The 23346-nt window shown below is 39.7% G+C and overlaps 1 protein-coding gene across 4 annotated transcripts in view; it reads right to left on the reverse strand.

The window, feature by feature from the left end:
- Nucleotides 1-5946, reverse strand: part of LOC115510806 (E3 ubiquitin-protein ligase RNF103) — a 110338-nt gene extending 104392 nt beyond the window's left edge. The window contains exons 1-2 of one of the 4 annotated variants that reach the window (XM_030311055.1): nt 5206-5921; nt 2625-2764 (exon numbers count right to left, since the gene is read on the reverse strand). In XM_030311055.1, coding sequence (XP_030166915.1) covers nt 2625-2764; nt 5206-5431 — 366 coding nt within the window. In that variant the 5' untranslated portion in view covers nt 5432-5921. Of the gene's footprint in view, nt 1-2624; nt 2765-5205 lie in introns of those variants that run through there. The other 3 variants (XM_030311047.1, XM_030311054.1, XM_030311048.1) reach the window with 3 other exon arrangements.
- Nucleotides 5947-23346: the final 17400 nt, after the last annotated feature.

Here is a 23346-nt window from a genome sequence, read left to right on the forward strand (position 1 = left end):
ATGCTAACATTCACTATCATTCATTATTTGTTCTTCATTTCATTCAAGTGTCACTTTATCAGAGAATTCTTTGCCATTCTCTGACTCCTTGCCTTGTTTATTTTTCTCCTTAGCATTTTCCACTAACTTGATGTTGTATTAAATATTTACTCACTTATTGCCTACCTCTCCCAACTGGAATGTGAACTGCCTGAGAGAGCAAAGACTTAGCCTGCTGTATGTTCCTGGTATATCTCCAGGGCCTGGCATACAACTAACTGCTAAATAAACTATTTCATATTTTAAGGGAGTTTATATCTTTTTTTCTTTTTTATATTTGTGGGGGTTTTTTTGAGGTGGGGGAAGGGCAGAGACAGAAGGAGAGTGAAAATCTTAAGCAGGCTCCACACTCAGCTAAGAACCTGAGGCATAAAGCCCAATGTGGGGCTCGAACTCAAACACCATGAAATCATGACCTGAGCCAAAATCAAGAGGTGGACACTTAACTGACTGAGCCACCTAGGCGCCCCAATCCATGGTTATATTTAATGGAACATTAAAAAATAGGGCACTGGGTGGCTCAGTCGGTTAAGCTTCTGACTCAGGTATGATCTCAGGGTCATGAGATGGGGCTCCACACCGTGCTTCACACTGACAGTGCAGAACCTGCTTGGGATTCTCTCTCTCTTTCTCTCTCAAAAATAAACAAACTTAAAAAAGAAAATAGCAGATCGTTTGTAAGCCAGGAATACACGTTAGTGAACCAGAATGTGTTCATTTTTTATAGGCAGAATCCTATATACCAAAAGAATTTCTAGACTTTTGACATGGCTTTTCCAAGTTTGGAAAGTGTTCTGCATCTTTATTATTCATCTCTATGGGATCATTCAGTGTATGGACACTTAGAGAACATAGGGAAATGGGACAGGCTACTTAACTCAATCTCAGTAATAAAACTAAAATTATCAAAACCAATAAGTCTTTTTTTTTTTAATTTTTTAAATGTTTATTCATATTTGAGAGAGAGAGAGAGACAGAGCGTGAGAAGGGGAGGGGCAGAGAGAGAGGGAGACACAGAATATGAAGAAGGCTCCAGGCTCTGATCTGTCAGCACAGAGCCTGACGTGAGGCTCGAACCCTCAAACCGTGAGATCATGACCTGAGCCAAAGTTGGATACTCAACCGACTGAACCACCCAGGTACCCCCCAACAAGCCTTTCTTGATCAGACTATCAGATATGAATATCTAGGAAAGGAAATGGAATTAACTATTCACTTATAAATTAAAGCTTTAATGATGCTAGTATATTTTTCAATACCAATTAATTCAGAGAAATAAACTAGAATTTGATGGATAACGTATAGACTATATCCATAATCTCCCAGGGTCTCCCTTTGCTAAATTTAAAAATTACTGAATTAGATAATCTGGCAGGTAAAAGGTCAGACACAACAGGAAGACTGCATGTAAAGGAAAGTCATGAATAGTCAACGTAATCACCTGAAGAATTCCCAAACCTCAACTCTTTAGCCCCATGGACCACAGTACTGTTACATCTTCCTTAGGTGTATATGTTTTATTTGAGGTCAGGTACAACAGAAAATCTATCTATAATCATATTGCAAATCTATGACAAGACCAGATCTGCATCTAACTGCATCTGAGCTCATAGCTTTTTCTACCATATTTTGACGTCATTGTTCTCAGAAATGTGAAGAAGCAATTTTGATTTTTATACCCTGAATCAAACTTGGCCAACCCCAGTGTGAAATGACAAAAGTAGTTGACAAAAAATCAGGAGTCCTGAGATTTGATCCTGATTCAATAATCATAATTTTAGCCAAAATCATGCTGTTAATTTGGTTGATATTTTATTTTAAATGAACTTACATTTTTAAAAAAATTAAATAACTTTATCCTTGCCCTAAATATCTGTGAAATTAGATGTTCAATGCAATATTGATTTTTCTAATTTGTATAAAAATCCATAAATGATGATGTGTGCCCATTCACTTACCATCAAGTGATACATAAACCGCACTTTGCGAAGCATAAAAGATGAATTTTTAGACCCTTCCTAGCTCTACAACTCTAACATGCTAACTCAATTTCACAGTTTTGATATCACAAGAGCTAGGGTTTAAAATTATCATCTCATCAATTTCATAAGCAAAGTAATGAGCACTCCCCACCAGTCCCCACAATCTTTTCCTCTATTGTCACAAAGTTGGCTATTTCCCTAATAGCAGGATTTTCTTACTTTTACTTCAGGGTTTTTCCTCTAGATACAAAAATCCTTTGGATTACTGCATTACAAACTGGAGTTAATCAAAACTGTAACAGCGCAAATCACTCAACAAAAGGAATAGATGTGTGTTTCTTACTTTCATGAGGATCCAACGACCAAAATGGATTTGTTTCTGCTGATTCTAACCAGTCAACCCTCTTTCCCCAACACTTCCCCTCCCCACTCTTCAATCTTCATTTTCCATGGTCTGCAGACCTCTTTAAGAGGATACTGGAGACTACCTATGAGAATTGAGTTATGTTGAAGAAACACGACACAAATATATAGAAGTGTCCCCAGCTGGTGAATACTATTTTGGTAAAAATAATTTTACTTCTATCACTTTACTTCTGATACCTGAACCAGCCAGATGCCATCTTTTGTGTCTTCTACAAGCTCATAGAAGTGCATTTCACCACTGAAATTGGTACTAGAAACAGATTCAGATGCTTCTTCTTCCTTGAGTGCAGAATAGAGCTCACCTTCCATCAAGTCACCTGAAGAAAGAAAAAAGTAACAGCAGTAAGATTTCAAAAATCCTACCTTCCCAACTTCAATGATTAATTCCATTACACACTGTTAAAAATCATGTCATAGGGCTTCCATTTCCCTCTATAGAAGAGGAGAACCTGAATACACCCATTTAAAATTCAGTCAGCCAGTATGTCATAAGAACCTAGTACGTGTCAGACAAAAGTGAACAGACAAAAATTCATCTTCTGATGGAACTTACATGCTAGTGAGGTCATCACATAATTTATTAGGAAATTACTTAATTTCCTGGTAAGCCCAAAAAGCCATCACAGTATTATTTAGTTTTGTGTGTGACATGCCCAGGCTTCAAATAATTTTTTTTTTTTTTTAATTTTTTTTTCAACGTTTATTTATTTTTGGGACAGAGAGAGACAGAGCATGAACGGGGGAGGGGCAGAGAGAGAGGGAGACACAGAATCGGAAACAGGCTCCAGGCTCTGAGCCATCAGCCCAGAGCCCGACGCGGGGCTCGAACTCACGGACCGCGAGATCGTGACCTGGCTGAAGTCGGACGCTTAACCGACTGCGCCACCCAGGCGCCCCTCAAATAATTTTTAAACAGTATGATTTACATACTTCAGACTTGTAAGATTTAGAAATGGGTTTACAGAATTTGCCATCACCACCTGCTTAAAATAGCAATAGGGCCTGTAAGACTTGAAGGTTAGATACAAAAGATTACCTGTAAGAAAAAACTCCATACTCAAACTTTCAGTGTAAGTTGAGAGCTTATATGATCAAGTAAAAAGGAAAACACTAATGTCAAATTATTCTAATTTTGTCTTAAATGCGAAAACAAGCACTGTATCATGATAGCAGCAAAATCATTTACAACGAATACTTAAATTATAAAGTTAAACTGCTATACCAAGACTTCTCTGCTATAAAAGGTGTGATCTGAGTCATATTTTTGTAGGCTGTGTGCATTCTTTAAATGATATGTGCATTCTTTGTACACTCAAAGTGACAAGTATTTTTAGGCCCAAAGGAAGCAACACAAATAAAAGTCAAAAGAAAAACGTGTTATTAAATTTTTTAGCATAAGAAGTGATTTGGCTGTGGCAGTGAAGATACTTCTCATTTCTGAACCTAGAAAATTCATTTATTAGGGATCTACTTTACTCCATTTCCCATTCCCCGCCCCCACGGTAGAAGTAAGTTACCATAAACCAGTCAGTAAACGAGAGGCAAGAAAAAAAAACCCGATTTTATGTTTTCTCTATAAAAAAGTATCACGTTTACATGCAAATATTACACATTTATATCACTACCCCAGTACTGAAATACAAATTTGATAACCCTTAACCTGGAAATATGTGAGTGCTCAACTCCTCTGGAGTTAGTATTCTTGTCTATCACACTACACGGCTATACAGTACTAAATAAGGGGACAAAATGCCTTGTTAAAGACACAGCAGATCTACTTGAAACAACAAAAAAGATAACCATCAGTTTCAACTGCTTCCTACAGCAACCCAGAATGCCTTTCTCTAGTTACAGTACATTCCCCTTCCAGGACGTTTACCTAAACAAAGATATATTTTCTTCAGGGGTGAAAAAAAAATTAACTATATATCTTACTTAATCCTTCCCCAAACCAACAGTTACAGCCAACGCATTTTTCTTTAAAATGTTAAACAAATGTTCACTTAGTACTACTTCAATTCTATGTCTCAGAGCATTTACAGTGATGCAGCAGCGTCTGTGACTTCTACAAGAGAAAAGTTTACATCCAAGACATAAGGATTTTTTTTTAAAAAACCCTGACAGTAATATAAACAAGGTAGGAATTCACAAAAAATAAACTCACTTCATTTTCACCAAACTTAAAGTATGAAAAGCCAATACTGTACAGTTCACCCTTTCTCGATATTTATCCTCATGATTTAAAAATTAAATCTTAGCCCTAAATGCCTCTTTGATAGTAAGTATTCCAATGATATTTTTCCCTCCTGTTATTATGCTATTATTGTTATTTATTATTATCGTGACAAACACTGCTATCTACAGACAACGTTTTGGGGTTTTCCTTCTCTTATATCCTTAGGAATTTCGACTGACAAATAATGCTTTCCAGTTTGTCTGCAACCGGCTGACATTCCCTAATTTTAAGAAAATGGTTTCTTACTAAACATTGCTAAGAAGCTGCACTTAAATCTGTTATTAAAAAAAAAAAAAACAGCTTAAAAAGACACAGCAACACCCCCACAAATAATTCCAGCCCCCTTCTCAAAACTGGGATTTACTTTTTTTTTTTTCCCCGCAGAAAGCTTGGACAGCTCTCGAAGTTGTCTGCGTAACCCACCCAGGTAATGCCCCATTCTGAGGGAACCACTAGGCACGAGGAAGTACAAGTCGCCCCCCCACCGGGTGGAGGGGGACCCCACGGGAGCCCGATACTCGCCTGACTTTTCCACCAGCTCCCGGACATCCTTCTTCTCGGGCAGCCCCGAGTACCCCAGCCCCCGGCACTCCAGAATGGTCTTCAGCTTCTTGAAGCTCAGCGCCACCGGATCCACCAGCTGGGTGGCAAAGATGCCAGTTTCATACCACACAATGGCCTCAAAAAACCTGGCCAGGACGAACAGGACCAGAAAATAGAGGAGTAGGAAAAACAGCTTCAGCCACATCTTCCCCTGCGTCTTCTCTCTTCTCAGAGAGCTCAGGAGACGAAAAAGAGGGGCGCGGAGCGGGGGAGTGTGTGCTCACGCCCGCCGGGGCGCGGGCACTATCCCAGCGTGGTCCGGCCTCGCCGCCCTCACTGTCGCGCCATTGCCGGCCCGGGGGCAGGGGGTTCGGCTATTTGTGCGGGGTTGAGGAAGAGACGGGGAGGGGCAGAGGCGCAGAGCCTCGCGCGGGGCCTTCCCGTCGAGAGGCGAGAGACATAAAGGGGGGGAAAAAACACTAAAAAAACCCCATCAGTCAAACACCGAAAGGAGCGGGGCGCGGGTGGGCCCTCGGGGAACAAAACGAGGGACGACTCCCCCGGCGGGGGGCTCTGACCCAGGTGGCGGGGTGGGTCTTCCAGCACCGTAATCTCAAGGGGGAAGGAGGAGGCCCCCCAAATCATTCAGATCCACAAAGGAAGGCTGGGCGGGAGGCCGGGGCCGGAGGGGCGGCGGGCCGGGGAGGCGGTTGGGGCCGGCGGGCGGCGGCCGGGCTCCCGCGGCGGCTGGTCAGGAGGGCGCGGCGCTCGGCTCCGCCAGGCCCCGGGCCCAGCTCGGGGAGGAGCGGCCCGCCGCCAGGCCCCAGGCCCCGCCGGCCGCCCAGGCTCCGCGAGAGGCGCGGCGGGCACGGCGGCGGCGGCTCCAGATTCGCTCGGGCCGGCGGGCGGCGCCTTTCAGGCGGGCGGGCACCGCGGCCCGGCCCGGGAGGGGGCGTCGCGGTCTCTGCAGAGATAAATGGGGCGCGCGGGCCGACGGTCCTGGAGGAGAAAGGCAAAAATAGGCCCCGACGGCTCCCTGAGCAGCTCTGGGGCGGCTTCCTGGCCACGCAGCGCCCGCCCCGCTCAGATGGGCGGCGCGGGTCTCGGCCGCCGTCCCTGACGCCCCCGCCACCTCGCGAGGCCGCGGCACTCGTCTCGGGAGCAGAGGATCAGCTGGGGCCGCGGCCCGAGCCGAGACATAACAACTGACGTCGGCGGCGGGGCGGGGCCTCGGGCGGCGGGGCGGGGCCTCGGGCGGGGCCACGATGAAGCGCTGGCCAGGCCAACGTTGGGGCAAAGTGGGTGTGGGGGGGGGAGGGGGCGGTCACACCCGGGGGCTGGAAAGCATTTCGGGGCCGCAGCTTTAGCCCCCATAACTTACCTCTCTGGTGTCTTCTCCGCTCTCTTTCATTTTGCCCTGCAGATGTTTAGTAAATGATTTTGGCTAAGGGTTGGACTTTGGACTGTCACTTTGTGTATTTTTTGTACAAATAGGACAGTTAATGATCCTCTTAAAATCAGTAAAACCAGATGACTACGTTTATGCAAGGTCCTGGTGAATTGGGAAACTTTGGGCACTGTTGATTTGAGGTGGTAGAAGGTGAAACCCAGAAAACAATGATTTTCCGTTTCTAAGGAGAGAATGTAGTTTGCGCACCACGTGTATTAGAGGAGGTTTGGCAGAAACAGGGAGTTAGAACGAGGCCCACTTGTCCCGCCTGTTGCAATTTTCCCTCTCCCTCTTCAATGTTAGGGGTGTTAAAAGCCAGGTATTGAGGCGGGTATTGGGTTCCCAGGACAAAGGTTGCTGAGTGTTAATATGTCCCTGTGCAAAGTTTACATGTCTTTTCTTTTGTTACCCTCCCTGAGTGTGGCCACTGCTAGCAAGATGAATGTATATAAGGTGAGTAATGTGGGTGACTATGCATTATCAGTTTCTGTATTTAACCTCCGTGGAGCATACTCTTTATGTCAAACTCTGTGCCAGTCTGGAGGGAGAAAAGGGTTGCATGCTTAAACCAACAAGGCTGGCTTCTACCAACTCCCTTGATTAGGAAGGGCAAGACCAACTCCCTTAATTAGGAATTACAAGAGAACCCTTAGCCATTGTGCAAAGCTGTCAAATGTCCTGAAACGGGGGGGGATGGGAGGGTATGTTTTAGAAAGAATAGAGGTGTGATCCTCAATCATGAAGCAAAGGAGGAATGGAAAGCAAAGAATGGATGGTGAGAATATAGCCAGAATGGCACCCCTTTAGAATAAAGCACACACACTAAATTCTATTCCTGAAATTATTATTACACTGTATGTTAACTAACTTGGATTTAAATTTTAAAAATACAAAAGGAAAATAAAATAAAATGAAATAAAATAAAGCACACAAATGAATTTCAGTGGCCAACTAGTGGAGGAGGACTTATGAGGGAGTGGGCCCAGGGAGTAGGGAGAAAGAATCAGAGGAGGAGGTGTAGGAATGTACAACCAGCTCTTGGCTTCTGCTCCTTGTCTTAGCGAGCTTCAATGTGGCTTTGTTTCCATGGCTGGCAGATCAATGTGGGAGACTGTATTAAACAGTTCATTCTAACAAGCTTGTTTTGGGAATTTGGGGATCCTTAGGCATGTCAAGGTGACCTTTTACGGGGTGATAATGCTGTCCAAAACTTGACATATAAGGTGAACCTTCATCTCAAAGGACTGTACTTGCTAGTAAAGAGAGACTCCAAATCAAATAAGATAAAAGAGGGACAAGTGGGGAAAGTTGGGCTGTTAACTGAGGATGAAACCAGCCAGGCCAGAGTTTCAAACTGGAAAAATACTAGTGTGTGGGAGGGACTCCAAAGAAGGAACTAAAGACCTCTTTTGGCATTTCTTGTTTGTTTCAACTGCTTCTCATCTCAACTCCCTTGCCTGTTCCCTCCTGGTTAAACTCTTAGAAAAGATGACAGCACTGATCAAAGAACACACAGAGTTGGGATACAGTGGTACAGGCATTTGCATCTGTTACTGATAGGAGGTACAACCTTTCAGGAGGGCATTTACAATATGAGTTAGAAGGCTCCCTGAAATACATGCTCTCTTACCTAGTAATCTCACTTCAGGGAAGTTATCCTGAGGAAACAATTGGACATGTGCACAGAGATGTGTGTGCAGAGTTTTGTTGTTGCTGTAGAAAAATAATAGAATAAAAAATAGAAATAATAGAAAAAACAATTATTATTAATCATTAATAATAGAAAAAAGAGAAAGAATGAGCATATAGTAATCTAAGTGGTGAACTAGGAGGTAGCTACTAAAAACCATATTAGACAACTGGTTACAGACATGAAACTGTGTCTGAAAGAGAGCGTTTGGGGGAGAAAAGCAGGTTACTGAGAAGTTTGCATCATATGATCCTATTTTTTGTATTAGTGTTAGAAAAAGGCAGAGATATATAAACTAAAATGTAAACCATGTTCATTTTTAGGAAATGGGATTTAGATAATTGAAATGTTTTTCTTTTGTGTTTTATCTCTATTTGATTATTTTTCTGAAATAATCATGCACTGTTTTTGTCATTTTAAGATATGTTCTAAAAACTTAACCGTCAGGACTGCTTCCTTGGTCTGAAGGTTTGCAGCAGGGATTTATCCACTCCAAGGGAGGTGTGGGAGGTCCTTCCCTGAGGGTGATTTCAGCTTCCACTATGCCTAACTGGGTGGACTAATTACAATTTCTGTTCAGAGACCAGTCTGACAAAAGGATGTTTGAATTATTCATTGGTTTTCATCATCTGTTTCTCTAGCAGCCAGGCTGTTAACCTGAGTTCTTGATTTTACATATCAGATTCTGTTTATTGGTGGGATGACTTAAATCCTTATTACTTGATATTGTGGCAAGAGCGTAGGAACCATCATTCGTGGGCCTGGTCCAGTGTGGCCTCGTATTCTCTGGTCGTATCACCTTGTTAGAAAGTCACACGATCTGTCTAAATCTCATTTTTGTCATCTATAAAATGGGAGAGTATGTTTACCCCATGAAGCAGTTGTAAGGATTAAATGAGGCAGTGAATGTAAAAAGTGCTTTGAAAGAGACATATTGCTTGTATGTATGTATGCATGCATGTATTTTGTATGCATGTATTTTGTATTCATTCCTTTATTTAAGCAATATTTATGAGCAAGTCACTGAGTTTACTACTGAGAAATGTACATGGATGAAGTCAAACAAGACCTTGCTGTCAGGTTATTTGAAATCTAGTAGGGATACTTTCCAAAATTGAATATTTTTTAGAAGTTAAAAAAAAAATGTAGGCCTCTTGTAGACTTAATAGTACAAATACAAGAAAAATAGAGATAGGAGTTCTCTAAAGCAATATAAAGTACAGACTATTCAGAAGTACAAACGAAAAGATACGAAAGAAATAGAAGCTAGTTCCTGCCTTTAAGGGTTTCAATTCGTTATATTTAATCATTTTTTCTTTTATAACTTTCATTTATTTTTTAAAAAAATTTTATCTGAGCATAAGTGACACACAATGTTACATTAGTTTGCGGTAGTCAACATAGTAATTCAACGTCTCTATATGTTATGTTATGCTCACCACAAGTGTAGCTATCATCGGTCACCATACAACACTATTATAATATCACTGACTATATTCCCCATACTGTGCCTTTTATTCTTGTGACTTCATTTGATAACTGAAAGCCTGCTTGTATTTAATTTAAAATGAATAATTAATTTTAGAGAAAAGAAAATGAAAGTCTTTGGCTCAGCTGGATGAACTATGGTTATTTTATTTAGGATCCAAAGAGTTCTCTTTTTATTTTATTTTATTTTTTATCAAAGCATTACCTAAATATAGTTTAAAAAGTCAAGTACCAACAACAAAAAGTCAAATAACACTTTAAGGTTTCATCCAAATTGGAACAATTTTGAGAGTGAAAGGGGAAAAGCTAATAAAATTATGCCTGACTAACAAGGATAAACTGGGACTATGCCAGACAAACTATGAAAAACAGATCCTCTGCCCATCCCTACCCACTCCAAGAAAACCATCATTTCTCAGAGAAAAACTATCTTCAAATTCTTTGAAGCATCTTTCTCATGTTTGTCTTTGTATTTCCAAATTAGAGTTTTCTACTGCTTTTCTTGATCTTTTCATTTTATACATTATCTATTGATTTCTTGCCACAGAAAATGAAGAATGATCTCTTTTATACCCTCTACTCACTCACCATTTCCCTCCCTCATTCCCAAAGTGATTATATTATATATTCATTTCTATATTAATGTGACCGTATAAATCTTGTTGATGGCTGAACCACATCATTTATATTTCCTTGTGCAATTGTTCATTTTCCCTGGAGTTAATAATTAACTCAGATTTGGGGTTGTTCTGTCTTCTATAGCCCTGTCCACTTATTCATCTCCAAATTCTCTGTCTGAACTGTAAAACTACTCAAATGGTTAATGTATCAGTTCTGTATTTTGTTGGAAATCTATCCTGGCTCTCCTGCGCCAGGCTCGACTGGCTCTTCTCCAGATCGCTATGCAGCTGTCATCCCAGGGCTACCCTTTGCTCCTATGTTGGATTCTATTTTCTTGATCCCATGGTGCATGTTTGTTCTTTCACTTCCTTGTTTGCATGGAACACATCTCATCCTGCAGTGACAGGATTAAAAAAGCGGACACCGAGGTAAACTTTGGAGACCTTACACATCTAAAATTCCTTTACTCTCTCCTCATTCTTTTCTTTTTTTCAAACTTAAAGAAGACTTGCAAGAACATTACCAAAACCCCCTTTGTACCCTTCACCAATTCACTGATTCATGTTTTTACCATATTTGCTTTACATGTCTTTTCTCTATACTGTAATGCACTTTTTTTTCTTGAACCATTTAAGAATTAGTTGTAGTTACCCTGTTTAAATGATAGTTTGGTCAAATACAGAATTCTAAATTGGAAATCCCTTCCCCTCAGAATTTTGAAGGCATTGATCCATTACCTTCTGGCTTCTGTTGTGACTTATTTGTTCTCTCTGTAAGCTCTCAATTCTTTTCCTCCTTGGTATTCTGAACTTTTATGATGATGTGCCTGAGTGCAAGATTCCTTTCCTTCATTGTGTTGAGTGCCCAGTGGGCCTTTTTAATATGGCAGCTTATGACCTTTGGTTCTAGAAGATTCTTTGATAATTTCCCAGTCCATTTCTCACTTTTCTGGAACTCCTGTTAATGAGATGTTGAATCTCCTAAATTGATCCTGTAATTTATTCTCTTCTTTCTCTAGTTTTCGTCTTTTTGCCTTTTGTTCTACTTTTTTTTTCAATTTTGTTTGTCATCCCTTCTGCTGAATTCTTAATTTTGTCTATCTTATTTTTAATTTTCAAAAGCTCTTTATTGTCACAGGGATATGCCTTTTCTGTAACACTCTGTTCTTTTTGTTTTATGCATGCAATACATTCACATAGCTCTCTGAAAATATTATTTAATAGTAGTTTTCCCCCTAAGTTTTCTTTTGCTCTAAGAGGCCTTAGACCTGAGTTCACTTTCAATTTGTTTATTTTGGACTTGGTCTTTCATGTTAGAGGCTGTCTTTAATTACTTGATGATTCCTGGCTCTCTCCTTGTTCATAGTTTCATAAATGTGAGGTACTGAAAAGTTCTCTGAGAGTTAGTGGGGCTCACTGCAGGATAAATGGTCAGGACCCAGACATTTTACTAGGAAGATCTAGAAGTTTTTCTCCTCGGCTGTTTGCTTTCTTCAGAAAGGAATCCTGCCTGGAAAGTTCAAGTACAGTTATCAGCATCCTGAGACTGAGTGGGAGAAGGAGGCTGGGAATATCAAGTCTCAATCATTAGAGTTCCTCATCTGCCTTACATAACCATGCCAGGAATTTCTAAGTCCAGAACCAATCTCTTAATTTCAGAGGACAAACCCCCCATCTTCCTCTGGGATCAGAAAGGGGCAAGTGCCTGGCCGCACAGGGTCAAACTGTACCTCATGAAACTTTTAGCAAATCCTCCAGTTTTTAGTCCCACCCCCCACCTTGGGCTTCCAAAGTGTCAGGCTTCCAATTTCTGAACCTTTCCTGGATTCTGTGGCACCAGTTGTTTCACGTAGTAGAAATAGTGCCACAGGTCCCCCGCTCTGACCAGCAGTCTAGACAGAGTACAGCTTTTGGCCTTTCTTGAAATTAGGTTGGGTAAATGACGGACTTGTGACCAGTGGGAGGCAAGTAGTGATGTGCACCCCTTTCAAGCCTGGCCCTCATAAACAGCTTCCAGCCCGCTCCAGATTAGGTAGTTAGGGAGAAAGGTGGACCCAGAGAACAGCCCGGACACCTTTGCACCATAGCAGGCCCTGGGCACCCTCAGATTTGTTCTTGTCTGTATTTTTTGTCTCTCTATCTCTCTCTCTCTTTTTTTTTTTTTTTTTTGTCAATACATCTCTAAGTCCACGATGCGATCAGTTCCACTGAGCCAGAGCAGCAAGAGTGGGGCTTGCAGAAATCTCAGAATGGTAGACAGGGAGCATAGGAAAAGGGATGTCAGCATTTACTGCCTTGCCTTTCTAGTGAGGACAGGAAGTGTGGCTGATGAAAAGGAAATAACCCTATTTTTCTTCACTTTGATTTTTAACCCCATTATGAAGAACACATTTTGGTTTAAAAAAAGGGGGGGGGGGTAAAAATGGCTAGCAATGGTTTAAAGAAAAAGTCTAGAAATCTAAGTTCTTTGTAGGTAGGTTAGGTGTTTAGCATTATATCTAATTGATATATCCCACTGAGCACAGATTTGAGACAGGTAAGGGAACCATTTTAAGTCTGTCTCCAGCATATAAACATATCTGATATTTCCAATTTTGGCACATAAATGGTAATTTTATTCATAACTGGTAATAAATTGATGATATGGGTAGCCCTTGACTTAGGGCAGCTCACCCTTCAGCTATGTCTTCTGGGAGCTCTTTTTTTTTTTTTAATTTTATTTTCGTTTTATTTATTTTTGAGAGAGAGAGAGAGAGCGAGTGGGAGAGGGGCAGAGAGAGAGGGAGATAGAGAATCCTAAGCAGGCTCTGCACTCTCAGTATGGAACCCAATGTGTGGCTCGAACCCACGAACTGTGAGATCATGACCTGAGCTGAAACCAAGAGTTGAACGTTTCACTGACTGAGCCACCCACGTACCCAAAAAGGGAGCTCTTTGCTACAGACACACTGTTATGAGGTGATGCCAGGCAGTGTGTACGTACCACCTCCTGAAGCTACCATCCCCGGGCTTTCCCCCTCTCTGACCATAGCAAACAACTGTTAAACAACTAAACAAAGATAACTGAAATGATCGATTTCTTTATTACCAGACTAATTGATTCACATTCTGAAAGCTTACTAACGGACAGCATACAATTACATACTTTATAGCTGACTTGAATACGACATTTATGTTCATTAAAAGAGAAGAGTTGAGAGTAAGAAGGCCTTAGGCATGCAGCTAGTACAGTGTTTCCATGGGAAAAGCAGAGTGCCCAAGTGTCTTCTCCAGGAACATCCCCTGCTGTGATTGTGAGAACTGTGCATCCTACCCTTTCTGTGTGGAGATGACCCTATTGACTACCACCACAGCATTGGTACCAAGTTGCTTTTTCCAGTGCATTAAGGCCATTATTTGCTGGAGTAAAAGGTGTCCCAAAGCAATATTCGGAGACCTATTTGGCATTCAAGCTGGAATCTTCAAAAAGAGGAACCTCTTTTCACCAGACAGATACCTGCAGAAAGTGGCTTTCAATAAAGCTGAAATGAAAGCACCCTGGAGAAGCTCTGCTCTGTACACTGCCATCCATTTGATAAACAGCCCTTCTCCCACGGCCAGCCAGCAAGCCGGCCAGCAAGTCTCACCAGTGCTCTCCTCTTCCAGCCCAGGAAGAGCAAACCTAGGGACTCTGTGTATAAACACTCTGAAGACCAAGTTAAACAAGGGTGGAGTAAGCAAATAAAAAGTCACCTTTCCTCCTGGAGTAAACTGTTCCCTCCTCTGATCACCTGAAGCTACATGACACATGGTCTGACCCTAGGACAGCAGGGCTGTCTACATAATTTTCTGTGCCCCAGACAAAATGAAAATGCATGCCCCTTGTTCAAAATGCAGGAAAAGGTGCCGTTAAAAGGCACTATCTAAAGTTTTTCCTTTCTTTTCCAGTGGCTTTCTTGAGCCGTCATGGTGTTTGTAATTTGCCATTTAATATAACTCTCCCTCGGTCAGGGGATACTCCCAGGGTAAGTGCAGGTCCTCACACACGCCCCGAAACTCTCCCTCCAGCCGCAGGTCCTCCATCTCCTCCCACCCCACCCCACTCAGGCAGCGGTGGGCCCGGAAAGGATTGCAACATCTGTGCCAAGACATGCTCAGTACCTGGGCTAGAGGTAGGCAAGAGGCCTGTCCCCAGAGGTTCACCCTCCAAACATTTGTGGTGCTACCAGCCCTGGGTGAGGACAGCTGCTGCCCAGCCTTGCCGCGAAGGGCCAACGTGGGGAGGGTAAGAGTGGGCAGGGCCCCAGGTACCAGGTGATAGAAAGCAGGCTGCCAAGGAGATGGGGAGCTGACAGCAGGCAGACCGAATGTGAGCTGAAGTCTCCAAGGTCATGGCACATGCTCCAATGTTCATCAGATTTCACTTACAAAACACAAATTCAAAGAAAAATTTACTTAGAACTTCAAGAGGGCAACTAAGGAGCATTGAACTCCAAGTGTTCAGAGTCCTTCTGAACTTGGGGTCCTATGCAACTGCTCTGTTCACACACCCATGAAGCCAATTGTGTGGGACAGACTTATTGAACTCAATGAAGGTCCAGAAAATTCTATATTTTTTTATCACATTTGTGGCATTTCTCATAGGCTGCTTGTACATAGTTTTATTTCTGTACATAAACTGCTTCCCTTCCTGGATGTCGTCTTCAAGGCTTAGCTTACCAGCTATTCTCTAACATATTATAGCCCCTCTCTAAGCCTTATCTGTTAAATAGAAATAACAGTAATCTCATAAGATTATTATGAGTACTTAGTGAAGCAAAGCTTATAAAGCACTAAGTCCAGTGACTGGCGCATGTTTTATACAAACGGACATACACATATACATGTATTTACCTACATACGATGATACCTGTACATCTGCTATAACAGTAACAGAGTACCTAAAAGGTACACAGTAAGTCTATTTTTTGGATAAAAGAACACGTTATAACACTTTTTCAAATGTCAATCTGGCTAACGGATGCTTTATGTGAAATGCAATGCAAATATAACTCTATTATTTAAAAGAGAAGCCAGGGTGCATGGGTGGCTCAGTCTACTAAGCATTACAACTTTTTATTTCAGCTCAGATCATGATTTCATAGTTCCTGAGATCCTGCCCTACATTGGGTCCTACACTGACAGCACAGGGTCTGCTTGGGATTCTCTCTCTCCCTCTCTCTCTGCCCTTTCCTCTCTCTCTCAAAATAAATAAATAAACATTAAGTAAATAAAAAAATGAGAAACCAGAAAGCATTTTCAAAAATTCAAACCAATTGTAGTAGAATAATTTAGAGAGTAAGCTCAACTGAATTAAAGACAGAAAAAATGAAGAAAGTTGTGAAAATCTTGAGAAATACAATTTCAGAAGGAAAATAGAGCTTGTACAAAAAGATGATAGAAATGGAATTGGTTAGCATGGTGAAGGATAAGAAAGAACTTTGAAATTGCAATCTTGCTTTCAATTAAAAGTGTTTATTTTGTTACTAAAGTGGTATGCAGCTTTATAGAAAACCTACAAGATGCATATTAGCAAAAAGAAGAAAATTGAAAATAGGCCCAATCCCACCGCTCTCACACAAAGAACAAGTGTGTGCTGATTGATTTTCCTACTATGAAAATAGGTTGGATACCCTCCATGAAACTGGATGTTTTCATTTTAAAAAACATTTTGCCAGTTTTACATCTGAAGCAGCGTCTAATTTCTATTTTGACTTAATTACTTCTTTTGAATAATAAATTACTTTTCTTCTTATGATTATTGTCTGTATACATTTTTTTTATTTTGTGAATTACCTTGTATCCTTAGGCCATTTTTAATTAGGCTGTTTGTTTTTAATCAGGACGTTTGTTTTTCATTTAAAAAAATTAGAAATATTTAAAAGTACACATAAAAAGTACAGAAGATATTAGAGCAGACACAGCATTTCAGTGTGTTTTTCAGAAAGAAGGTGTACTGGGGTAAGGTAGGGGCTATATTAACACAATCTGCCATGTTGCTAGAAAAATAAGAAAAATGTTTGTCTTTTTTGCATGCTGATTTACAAGAGTTTTTAGTACATTAAGGATGTTAACCTTTTTCTATGCCATAAAACTTTTACTTTAATATGTCTGACTAATACACGAAAGTGACTGATAAGAGCAGAACAAAAGGAAATTAGTTTAAATTAAAAAAAACTTTTTAGGTGGACATAAGAAACAATTTCTTAACTATGAAGAGAATAAATTCAAGAAAAGGAATTTGTCATTATGGGCTCTCCGACCCTTCACCTCTCTTCTAGGTTTTATATTACACTTAATTGGCTAGGCAACAGAAGGTAGACTAAATGGTTTTTCATGTTTTCTCCTACTTCTATTTATTTTCTTAGATTATAAGAAGAACTAATTTCAGAACTAGTAGTGAAAGTTCTGAGTTATTTGATTCAAGTTGTGTTCCTCACCATTATAAACAAACCAGCTGAATCTCTGCAGGACTTTTGAGTAAGGCCTCTAAGTCTACTATTGTTTGGTGGTTCTGCAAATGAATGTGAATTCTATTATGTAACAACTGGGACAAGTGTTCTATTTATAAAAAAAAACAAAAACAAAACACTGCTTGCTTAGGCAGCACATATACTATTTATAAAAAAACACAGCATGCTTACTACTGAGTATGGTAGTCATTAGGACTATACACAAATAGTCAACTCTCTCCTAGGCACGTGGTAAGATGCACTTTCCCGGTCCCTTGGAGTTGGGAGGGGATGTATGTCTTTCACTGGCCAGTGAAACACTTCATGCCAGTGACATTTTCATTTTGGGGCCTAAGTTTGAAAAAGGTTTGATATATAATTTATGTCAGGTATACTCAATAAAGAGGTATAATTTTATGCACAAAGTTTATACATATGTATTTTTTTACTAAAGTTTATATATAAAGTTTATAATAAACTACATGTTTAAAGTATATAATTTTTATATGTATGTAAACCTATAAAATCATTACTACAACCAAGATAGTGAAGATATTGAGGCGCCTGGATAGCTCAGTCAGTTCAGCTCAGGTCACGATCCCAGGGTCATGGGATCGAGTCCCATGTGCGGCTCCATGCTCAGCGAGGATCCTGCATAGGATTCTCTCTCTCTCTCTGTCTCTTTCTCTCTCCTCTGCCCTTCCCCTACACACTCTCTCTCTCAAAAAAAAATACAGTGAAGATATCTATCAGCTCCAAAAGTTTTTGCTTGTACTTTTGTAATTCCTCCCTCCCATACCACTTTGTCCCCTATCTCTAAGCAGCCAGCAATCTCTTTTTCTGATTAATTTTAAATTTTCTATAGTTTAATCCATATAATAAGTACATTTTTTTTGGTCTGGCTTCTTTCACTTTGCATGATAATTTTAAGAATCATCCTTGGTGTAATATGTAGCAGTAGTTCATTCCTTTTTATTGCTGAATAGTATTCCATTTCATGGTATGTCACAGTTGGATTACTTGTTTACCTACTGGTAAGTGGTTGAGCTGTATCATCTATATCTATGTCTTTATATCTAAATTTAAATGATGGATCACTTTGCATTCTCACCAGCTGCTTATGCAAGTAGTCCGTTTCTTCATGCTCTTTTTTAAAAATTTTGTTTAAATACAAGTTAGTTAACATATAGTGTAATAATGATTTCAGGAGTAGAATTTAGTGATTCATCACTTACATATAACACTCAGTGCTCATCCCAATAAGTGCCCTTTTAATGCCCATCACCCCTTTAGCCCATCTCCCCACCCAACACCCCTCCAGCAGCCCTCAGTTTGTTCTCTGTATTTAAGAGTCTTTTATGGTTTGTCTCCCCATCTGTTTTTATCTTAATTTTCCTTCCCTTACCTTATGTTTTTTTTTCTTTCTTAAATTCCACATGTGAGTGAGATCATATATTTATCTTTCTCCAGCTGACTTATTTCGCTTAGCATAATACATTCTAGTTCCATCCACATTGTTGCAAATGGAAAGATTTCATTCTTTTTGATCGCTGAGTAATCTTCCACTGTGTGTATATACATCTTCTTAATCCATTCATCAGTCAATGGACATTTGGGCTCTTTCCACATTGTTGATAGTGCTGCTATAAACATTGGGGTGCATGTGCCCCTTCGAATCAGCATTTTTGTATCCTTTGGATAAACACCTAGTAGTGCAACTGCTGGGTCATAGGGTAGTTCTATTTTTAATTTTTTGAGAAACTTCCATATTGTTTTCCAGAATGGCTACTTCAATTTACATTCCCACCAGCAGTGCAAAAGTGTTCCCCTTTCTCTGCATCCTCAACAACATCTGTTGTTTCCTGAGTTGTTAATTTTAGCCATTCTGACACTTGTGAGGTGGTATCTCATTGTGGTTTTGATTTGTATTTTCCTGATATTGAACATCTTTTCATGTGTCTGTTGGCCATCTGAATGTCTTCCTTGGAAAAGTGTCTGTTCATGTCTTTTGCCCATTTCTTCACTGGATTATTTATTTTTTTGGGTGTTGAGTTTGGTAAGTTCTTTATAGACTTTGTATACTAACCCTTTATCTGACATGTCATTTGCAAATATCTTCTCCCATTCTGAAGGTGGCCTTTTAGTTTTATTGATTGTTTCCTTTGTTGTGCTAAAGCTTTTTATCTTGATGAAGTCCCTGGTAGTGGTGGTCACATGATTGTATGCATTTGTCAAAATTCATAAAACTGTACACCTAAAAAGAGAACTTTTATTATATGTAAATTTTACCTTGGTAAATCTAACCAAAAAACAAAACAAAAAAAAAAAAAAACAAACCAAAAAACCTCTCAGAACTTACCAGTAAAATAATAAACAATCCAATTGGGAAACAGGCAAAAGACATGAAGAGATGTTTCACCAAAAAAGACATACAGATGGCCAATAAGCACATGAAACAATGTTCAACATTAGCCATCAGGGAAATACAAATTAAATCTACAATGAGGTATCACTAGACACCTATAAGAAGGGCTAACATAAAAATGGTGGCAATGCCAAATGCTAATGAAGATGCAAAGCAAACTGGATTACTCATTCACTGCTGGTGGCAATGTAAGATGGCTCAGCCACTCTGGAAAACAGTTTGGCAATTTCTTTCAATAAACTAAATCTACAACTACCATATGACTCAGTTATCTTGATGAAGTCCCAATAGTTCATGTTTGTTTTTTTCCCCTTGCCTTTGGAGATATGTCTAGTAAGAAGTGGCTGCCAAGGTCAAAGTGGTGGTTGCCAGTTTTCTCCTCTGGGGTTTTGACCATTTCCTGTCTTACGTTTAGGTCTTTCACCCATTTGAGTTTATTTTCATGTATGGTGTAAGAAAGTGGTCCATTTTCATTCTTCTGCATGTTGCTGTCCAGTTTTCCCAAGACCATTTGCTGAAGAGACTGTCTTTTTTCCATTGCATATTCTTTCCTGCTTTGTCAAAGATTAGTTGGCCATACATTCATGCGTCCATTTTGGGGTTCTCTATTCTGTTCCACTGATCTGTCTGTTTTTGTGCCAGTACCACACTGTCTTGATGATTACAACTTTGTAATACACCTTGAAATCTGGAATTGTGATGCCTCTAGCTTTGTTTCGTTTTGGTTTTGGTTTTGGTTTTTCAACATTACTTTGGCTATTCAGGATCTTTTGTGGTTCCATACAAATTTTAGAATTGTTTGTTCTAGCTCTGTGAAGAATGTTGGTGTTATTTTGATAGGGATTGCAGTGGATATGTAGACTGCTTTGGGTGGTATCAACATTTTAACAATATTTGTTCTTCCGATTCATGATCATGAAATGTTTTTCCATGTCTTTGTGTCTTCTTCAATTTCTTTCAGAAGCTTTCTATAGTTTTCAGCATATAGATCTTTTACCTCTTTGGTTTATTCCTAGGTATTTTATGGTTTTCAGTGCAGTTGTAAATGGGATCAATTCTTTGATTTCTCTTTCTGCTGCTTCATTATTGGTGTATGGAAATGCCACAGATTTCTGAATGTTGATTTTATATCCTACAAATTTCCTGAATTCATGTATCAGTTCTAGCAGGTTTTTTGGTGGAGTCTTCTGGGTTTTCCATATAGAGTATCATGTCATCTGTGGTGAGTGAAAGTTTGGCTTCTACCTGGCCAGTTTGAATGCCTTTTATTTCTTTTTGTTGTCTGATTGCTGAGGCTAGGACTTCCAACACTATGTTAAATAACAGTGGTGAGAGTGTACATTCCTGTTGTGTTCCTGATCTGAGGGGAAAGCTCTCAGTTTTTCCCCATTGAGGGTGATGTTAGCTGTGGGCTTTTCATATATGACTTTCATGACGTCAAGGTATGTTCCTTCAATCCCGACTTTCTTGAGGGTTTTTATCATGAAAGGATGCTGTATTTTGTCAAATGCTTTTCCTGCATCTATTGAGAGGATCATGTGGTTCTCATCCTTTCTTTTATTAATGTGATGTATCATGTTGATTGATTTGTGGATATTGATCCGGGCTTTTTGGATATTGAACCGGTCCTGCAGCCCAGGAATAAATCCTGCCTGATTGTGGTGAATAATTCTTTTAATGTATTGTTGTATTTGGTTAGCTAGTATCTTGTTAAGAACTTTTGCATCCATGTTCATTAGGGAAATTGGTCTGTAGTTCACCTTTTTAGTGGGGTCTTTGTCTGGTTTTGGAATCAAGGTAATGCTGGCCTTGGAGAATGAGTTTGGAAATTTTCCTTCCATTTCTATTTTTCGGAACAGGTTCAAAAGAGTAGGTGTTAACTCTTCTTTAAATGTTTGGTAGAATTCCCCCGGAAAGCCATCCAGCCCTGGACTCTAAGTTGTTGGGAGATTTTTGATTACTGATTCAATTTCTTTAATGGTTACGGGACTGTTCAAATTTTCTATTTTTTCCTGTTTTGGTTTTGGTAGTTTATATGTTTCTAGGAATTTGTCCATTTCTTCCAGATTGCCCAATTTGTTGGTGTATAATTGCTCATAATATTCTCTTATTATTTTTTGTATTTCTGTGGTGTTGGTTGTATTATCTCCTCTCTCATTTGTTCTTTTAATTATTTGGGTCCTTTCCTTTTACTTTTTGGTAAATCTGGCTAAGGGTTTATCAATTTTGTTAATTCTTTCAAAGAACCAGTTCCTGGTTTTGTTGATCTGTTCTACTGTTTTTCTGATTTTGATATCATTGATTTCTGTTCTAATCTGCATTATTTCCCTTTTGCTGGTTTTGGGCTTTATTTGCTGTTCTTTTTCCAGCTCCTTGAGGTGTAAAGTTAGGTGGTGTATTTGAGACATTTCTTCCTTCTTTAAGAAGGCCTGGATTGTTATATACTTCCCTCTTATGACTGCCTTTGCTGCATCCCAGAGGTTTTGGACTGTTGTGTTTTCATTTATATTGGCTTCCATGTACTTTTTAATTTCTTCTTTAATTTCTTGGTTAACCCATTCATTCTTTAGGAGGATGTTCTTTAATCTCCAAGTATTCATGGTCTTTCCAATTTTTTCTTATGGTTGATTTCAAGTTTCACAGTGTTGTGCTCTGGAAATATGCATGGTATGATCTCAATCTTTTTGTACTTGTTGAGGGCTGATTTATGACCCAGTATGTGATCTATTCTGGAGAATGTTCCATGTGCACTCGAGAAGAAGGTGTATTCTGCTGCTTTAGGATGAAATGTTCTGAATATATCTGTTAAGTCCATCTGGTCCAGTGTGTCATTCAAAGCCATTGTTTCCATGTTGATTTTATGCTTGATGATCTGCCCATTATTGGGCTGTTGAAGTCCCCTACTATTATGGTACTATTATCAATGAGTTTCTTTATGTTTGTGATTAATTGATTTATATATTTGGGAACTTTCAAGTTGGGGGCATAAATATTTACTGTTGTTAGATCTTGTTGGATAGACCCCTTAATTATTATATAATGCCCTTCTTCATCTCTTGTTACAGTGTGGTTTAAAATCTAGTTTATCTGATATAAGTATGGCCACTCTTTCTTTTGTTGTCTGCTAGCATGATAGATGGTTCTCCATCCCCTTACTTTCAATCTGCAGGTATCTTTGGGTCTAAAATGAGTCTCTTGTAGGCAGCATATAGATGGATATTGTTTTTTATCCATCCTGATATCCTATGTCTTTTGTTTGGAGCATTTAGTCCATTTAAATTTAGAGTGATTATTGAAAGATATGGATTTAGTGCTTTTGTGCCATGTGTAGCATTGGTATTTCTGGTGATGTTCTCCGGTCCTTTCTAGTCTTTGTTACTTTTGTTTTGTTTTCTTCTCCATGCAAAGAGTCCCCCTTAAAATTTCTTGCAGGGCTGGTTTAGTGGTCATGAACTCCTTTAGTTTTTGTTTGTCTGGAAAACTTTATCTTTCATTCTATTTTGAAGGACAGACAGTGTTGCTAGATAAAGAATTCATGCCTGTGGGGCACCTGGGTGGCTCAGTCAGTTAAGCATCTGAATTTGGCTCAGGTCATGATCCCACAGTTTGTGAGTTTGAGCCCCGCATTCAACTCTGTTGTCAACAGTGTGGAGCCTACTTCAGATCCTCTGTCCCCTCTCTCCTTGCCCCTCCTCCCTTTCAAAAATACATAAATATTAAAAAAAATTCTTGGCTGCATATTTTATGATTCAGCACATTGAATATATTCTGCCACTCCCTTCTGGGCTGCCATGTTTCTGTGGACATATCTGCTGTGAACCTGATCTGTTTTCCTTTGTAGGTTAAGGACTTTTTTTCCTTGCTGCTTTCAGGATTCTTTCCTTGTCTGTGTATTTTGTGAATTTGACTATGATATGTCTTGGTGTTAGTTTTTGTTGAATCTAATGGGAGTTCTCTGTGCTTCTTGGATTTTGATG

Source organism: Lynx canadensis, chromosome A3 (assembly GCF_007474595.2).
Source record: "Lynx canadensis isolate LIC74 chromosome A3, mLynCan4.pri.v2, whole genome shotgun sequence".
In the NCBI taxonomy this organism is placed as follows: domain Eukaryota; kingdom Metazoa; phylum Chordata; class Mammalia; order Carnivora; family Felidae; genus Lynx; species Lynx canadensis.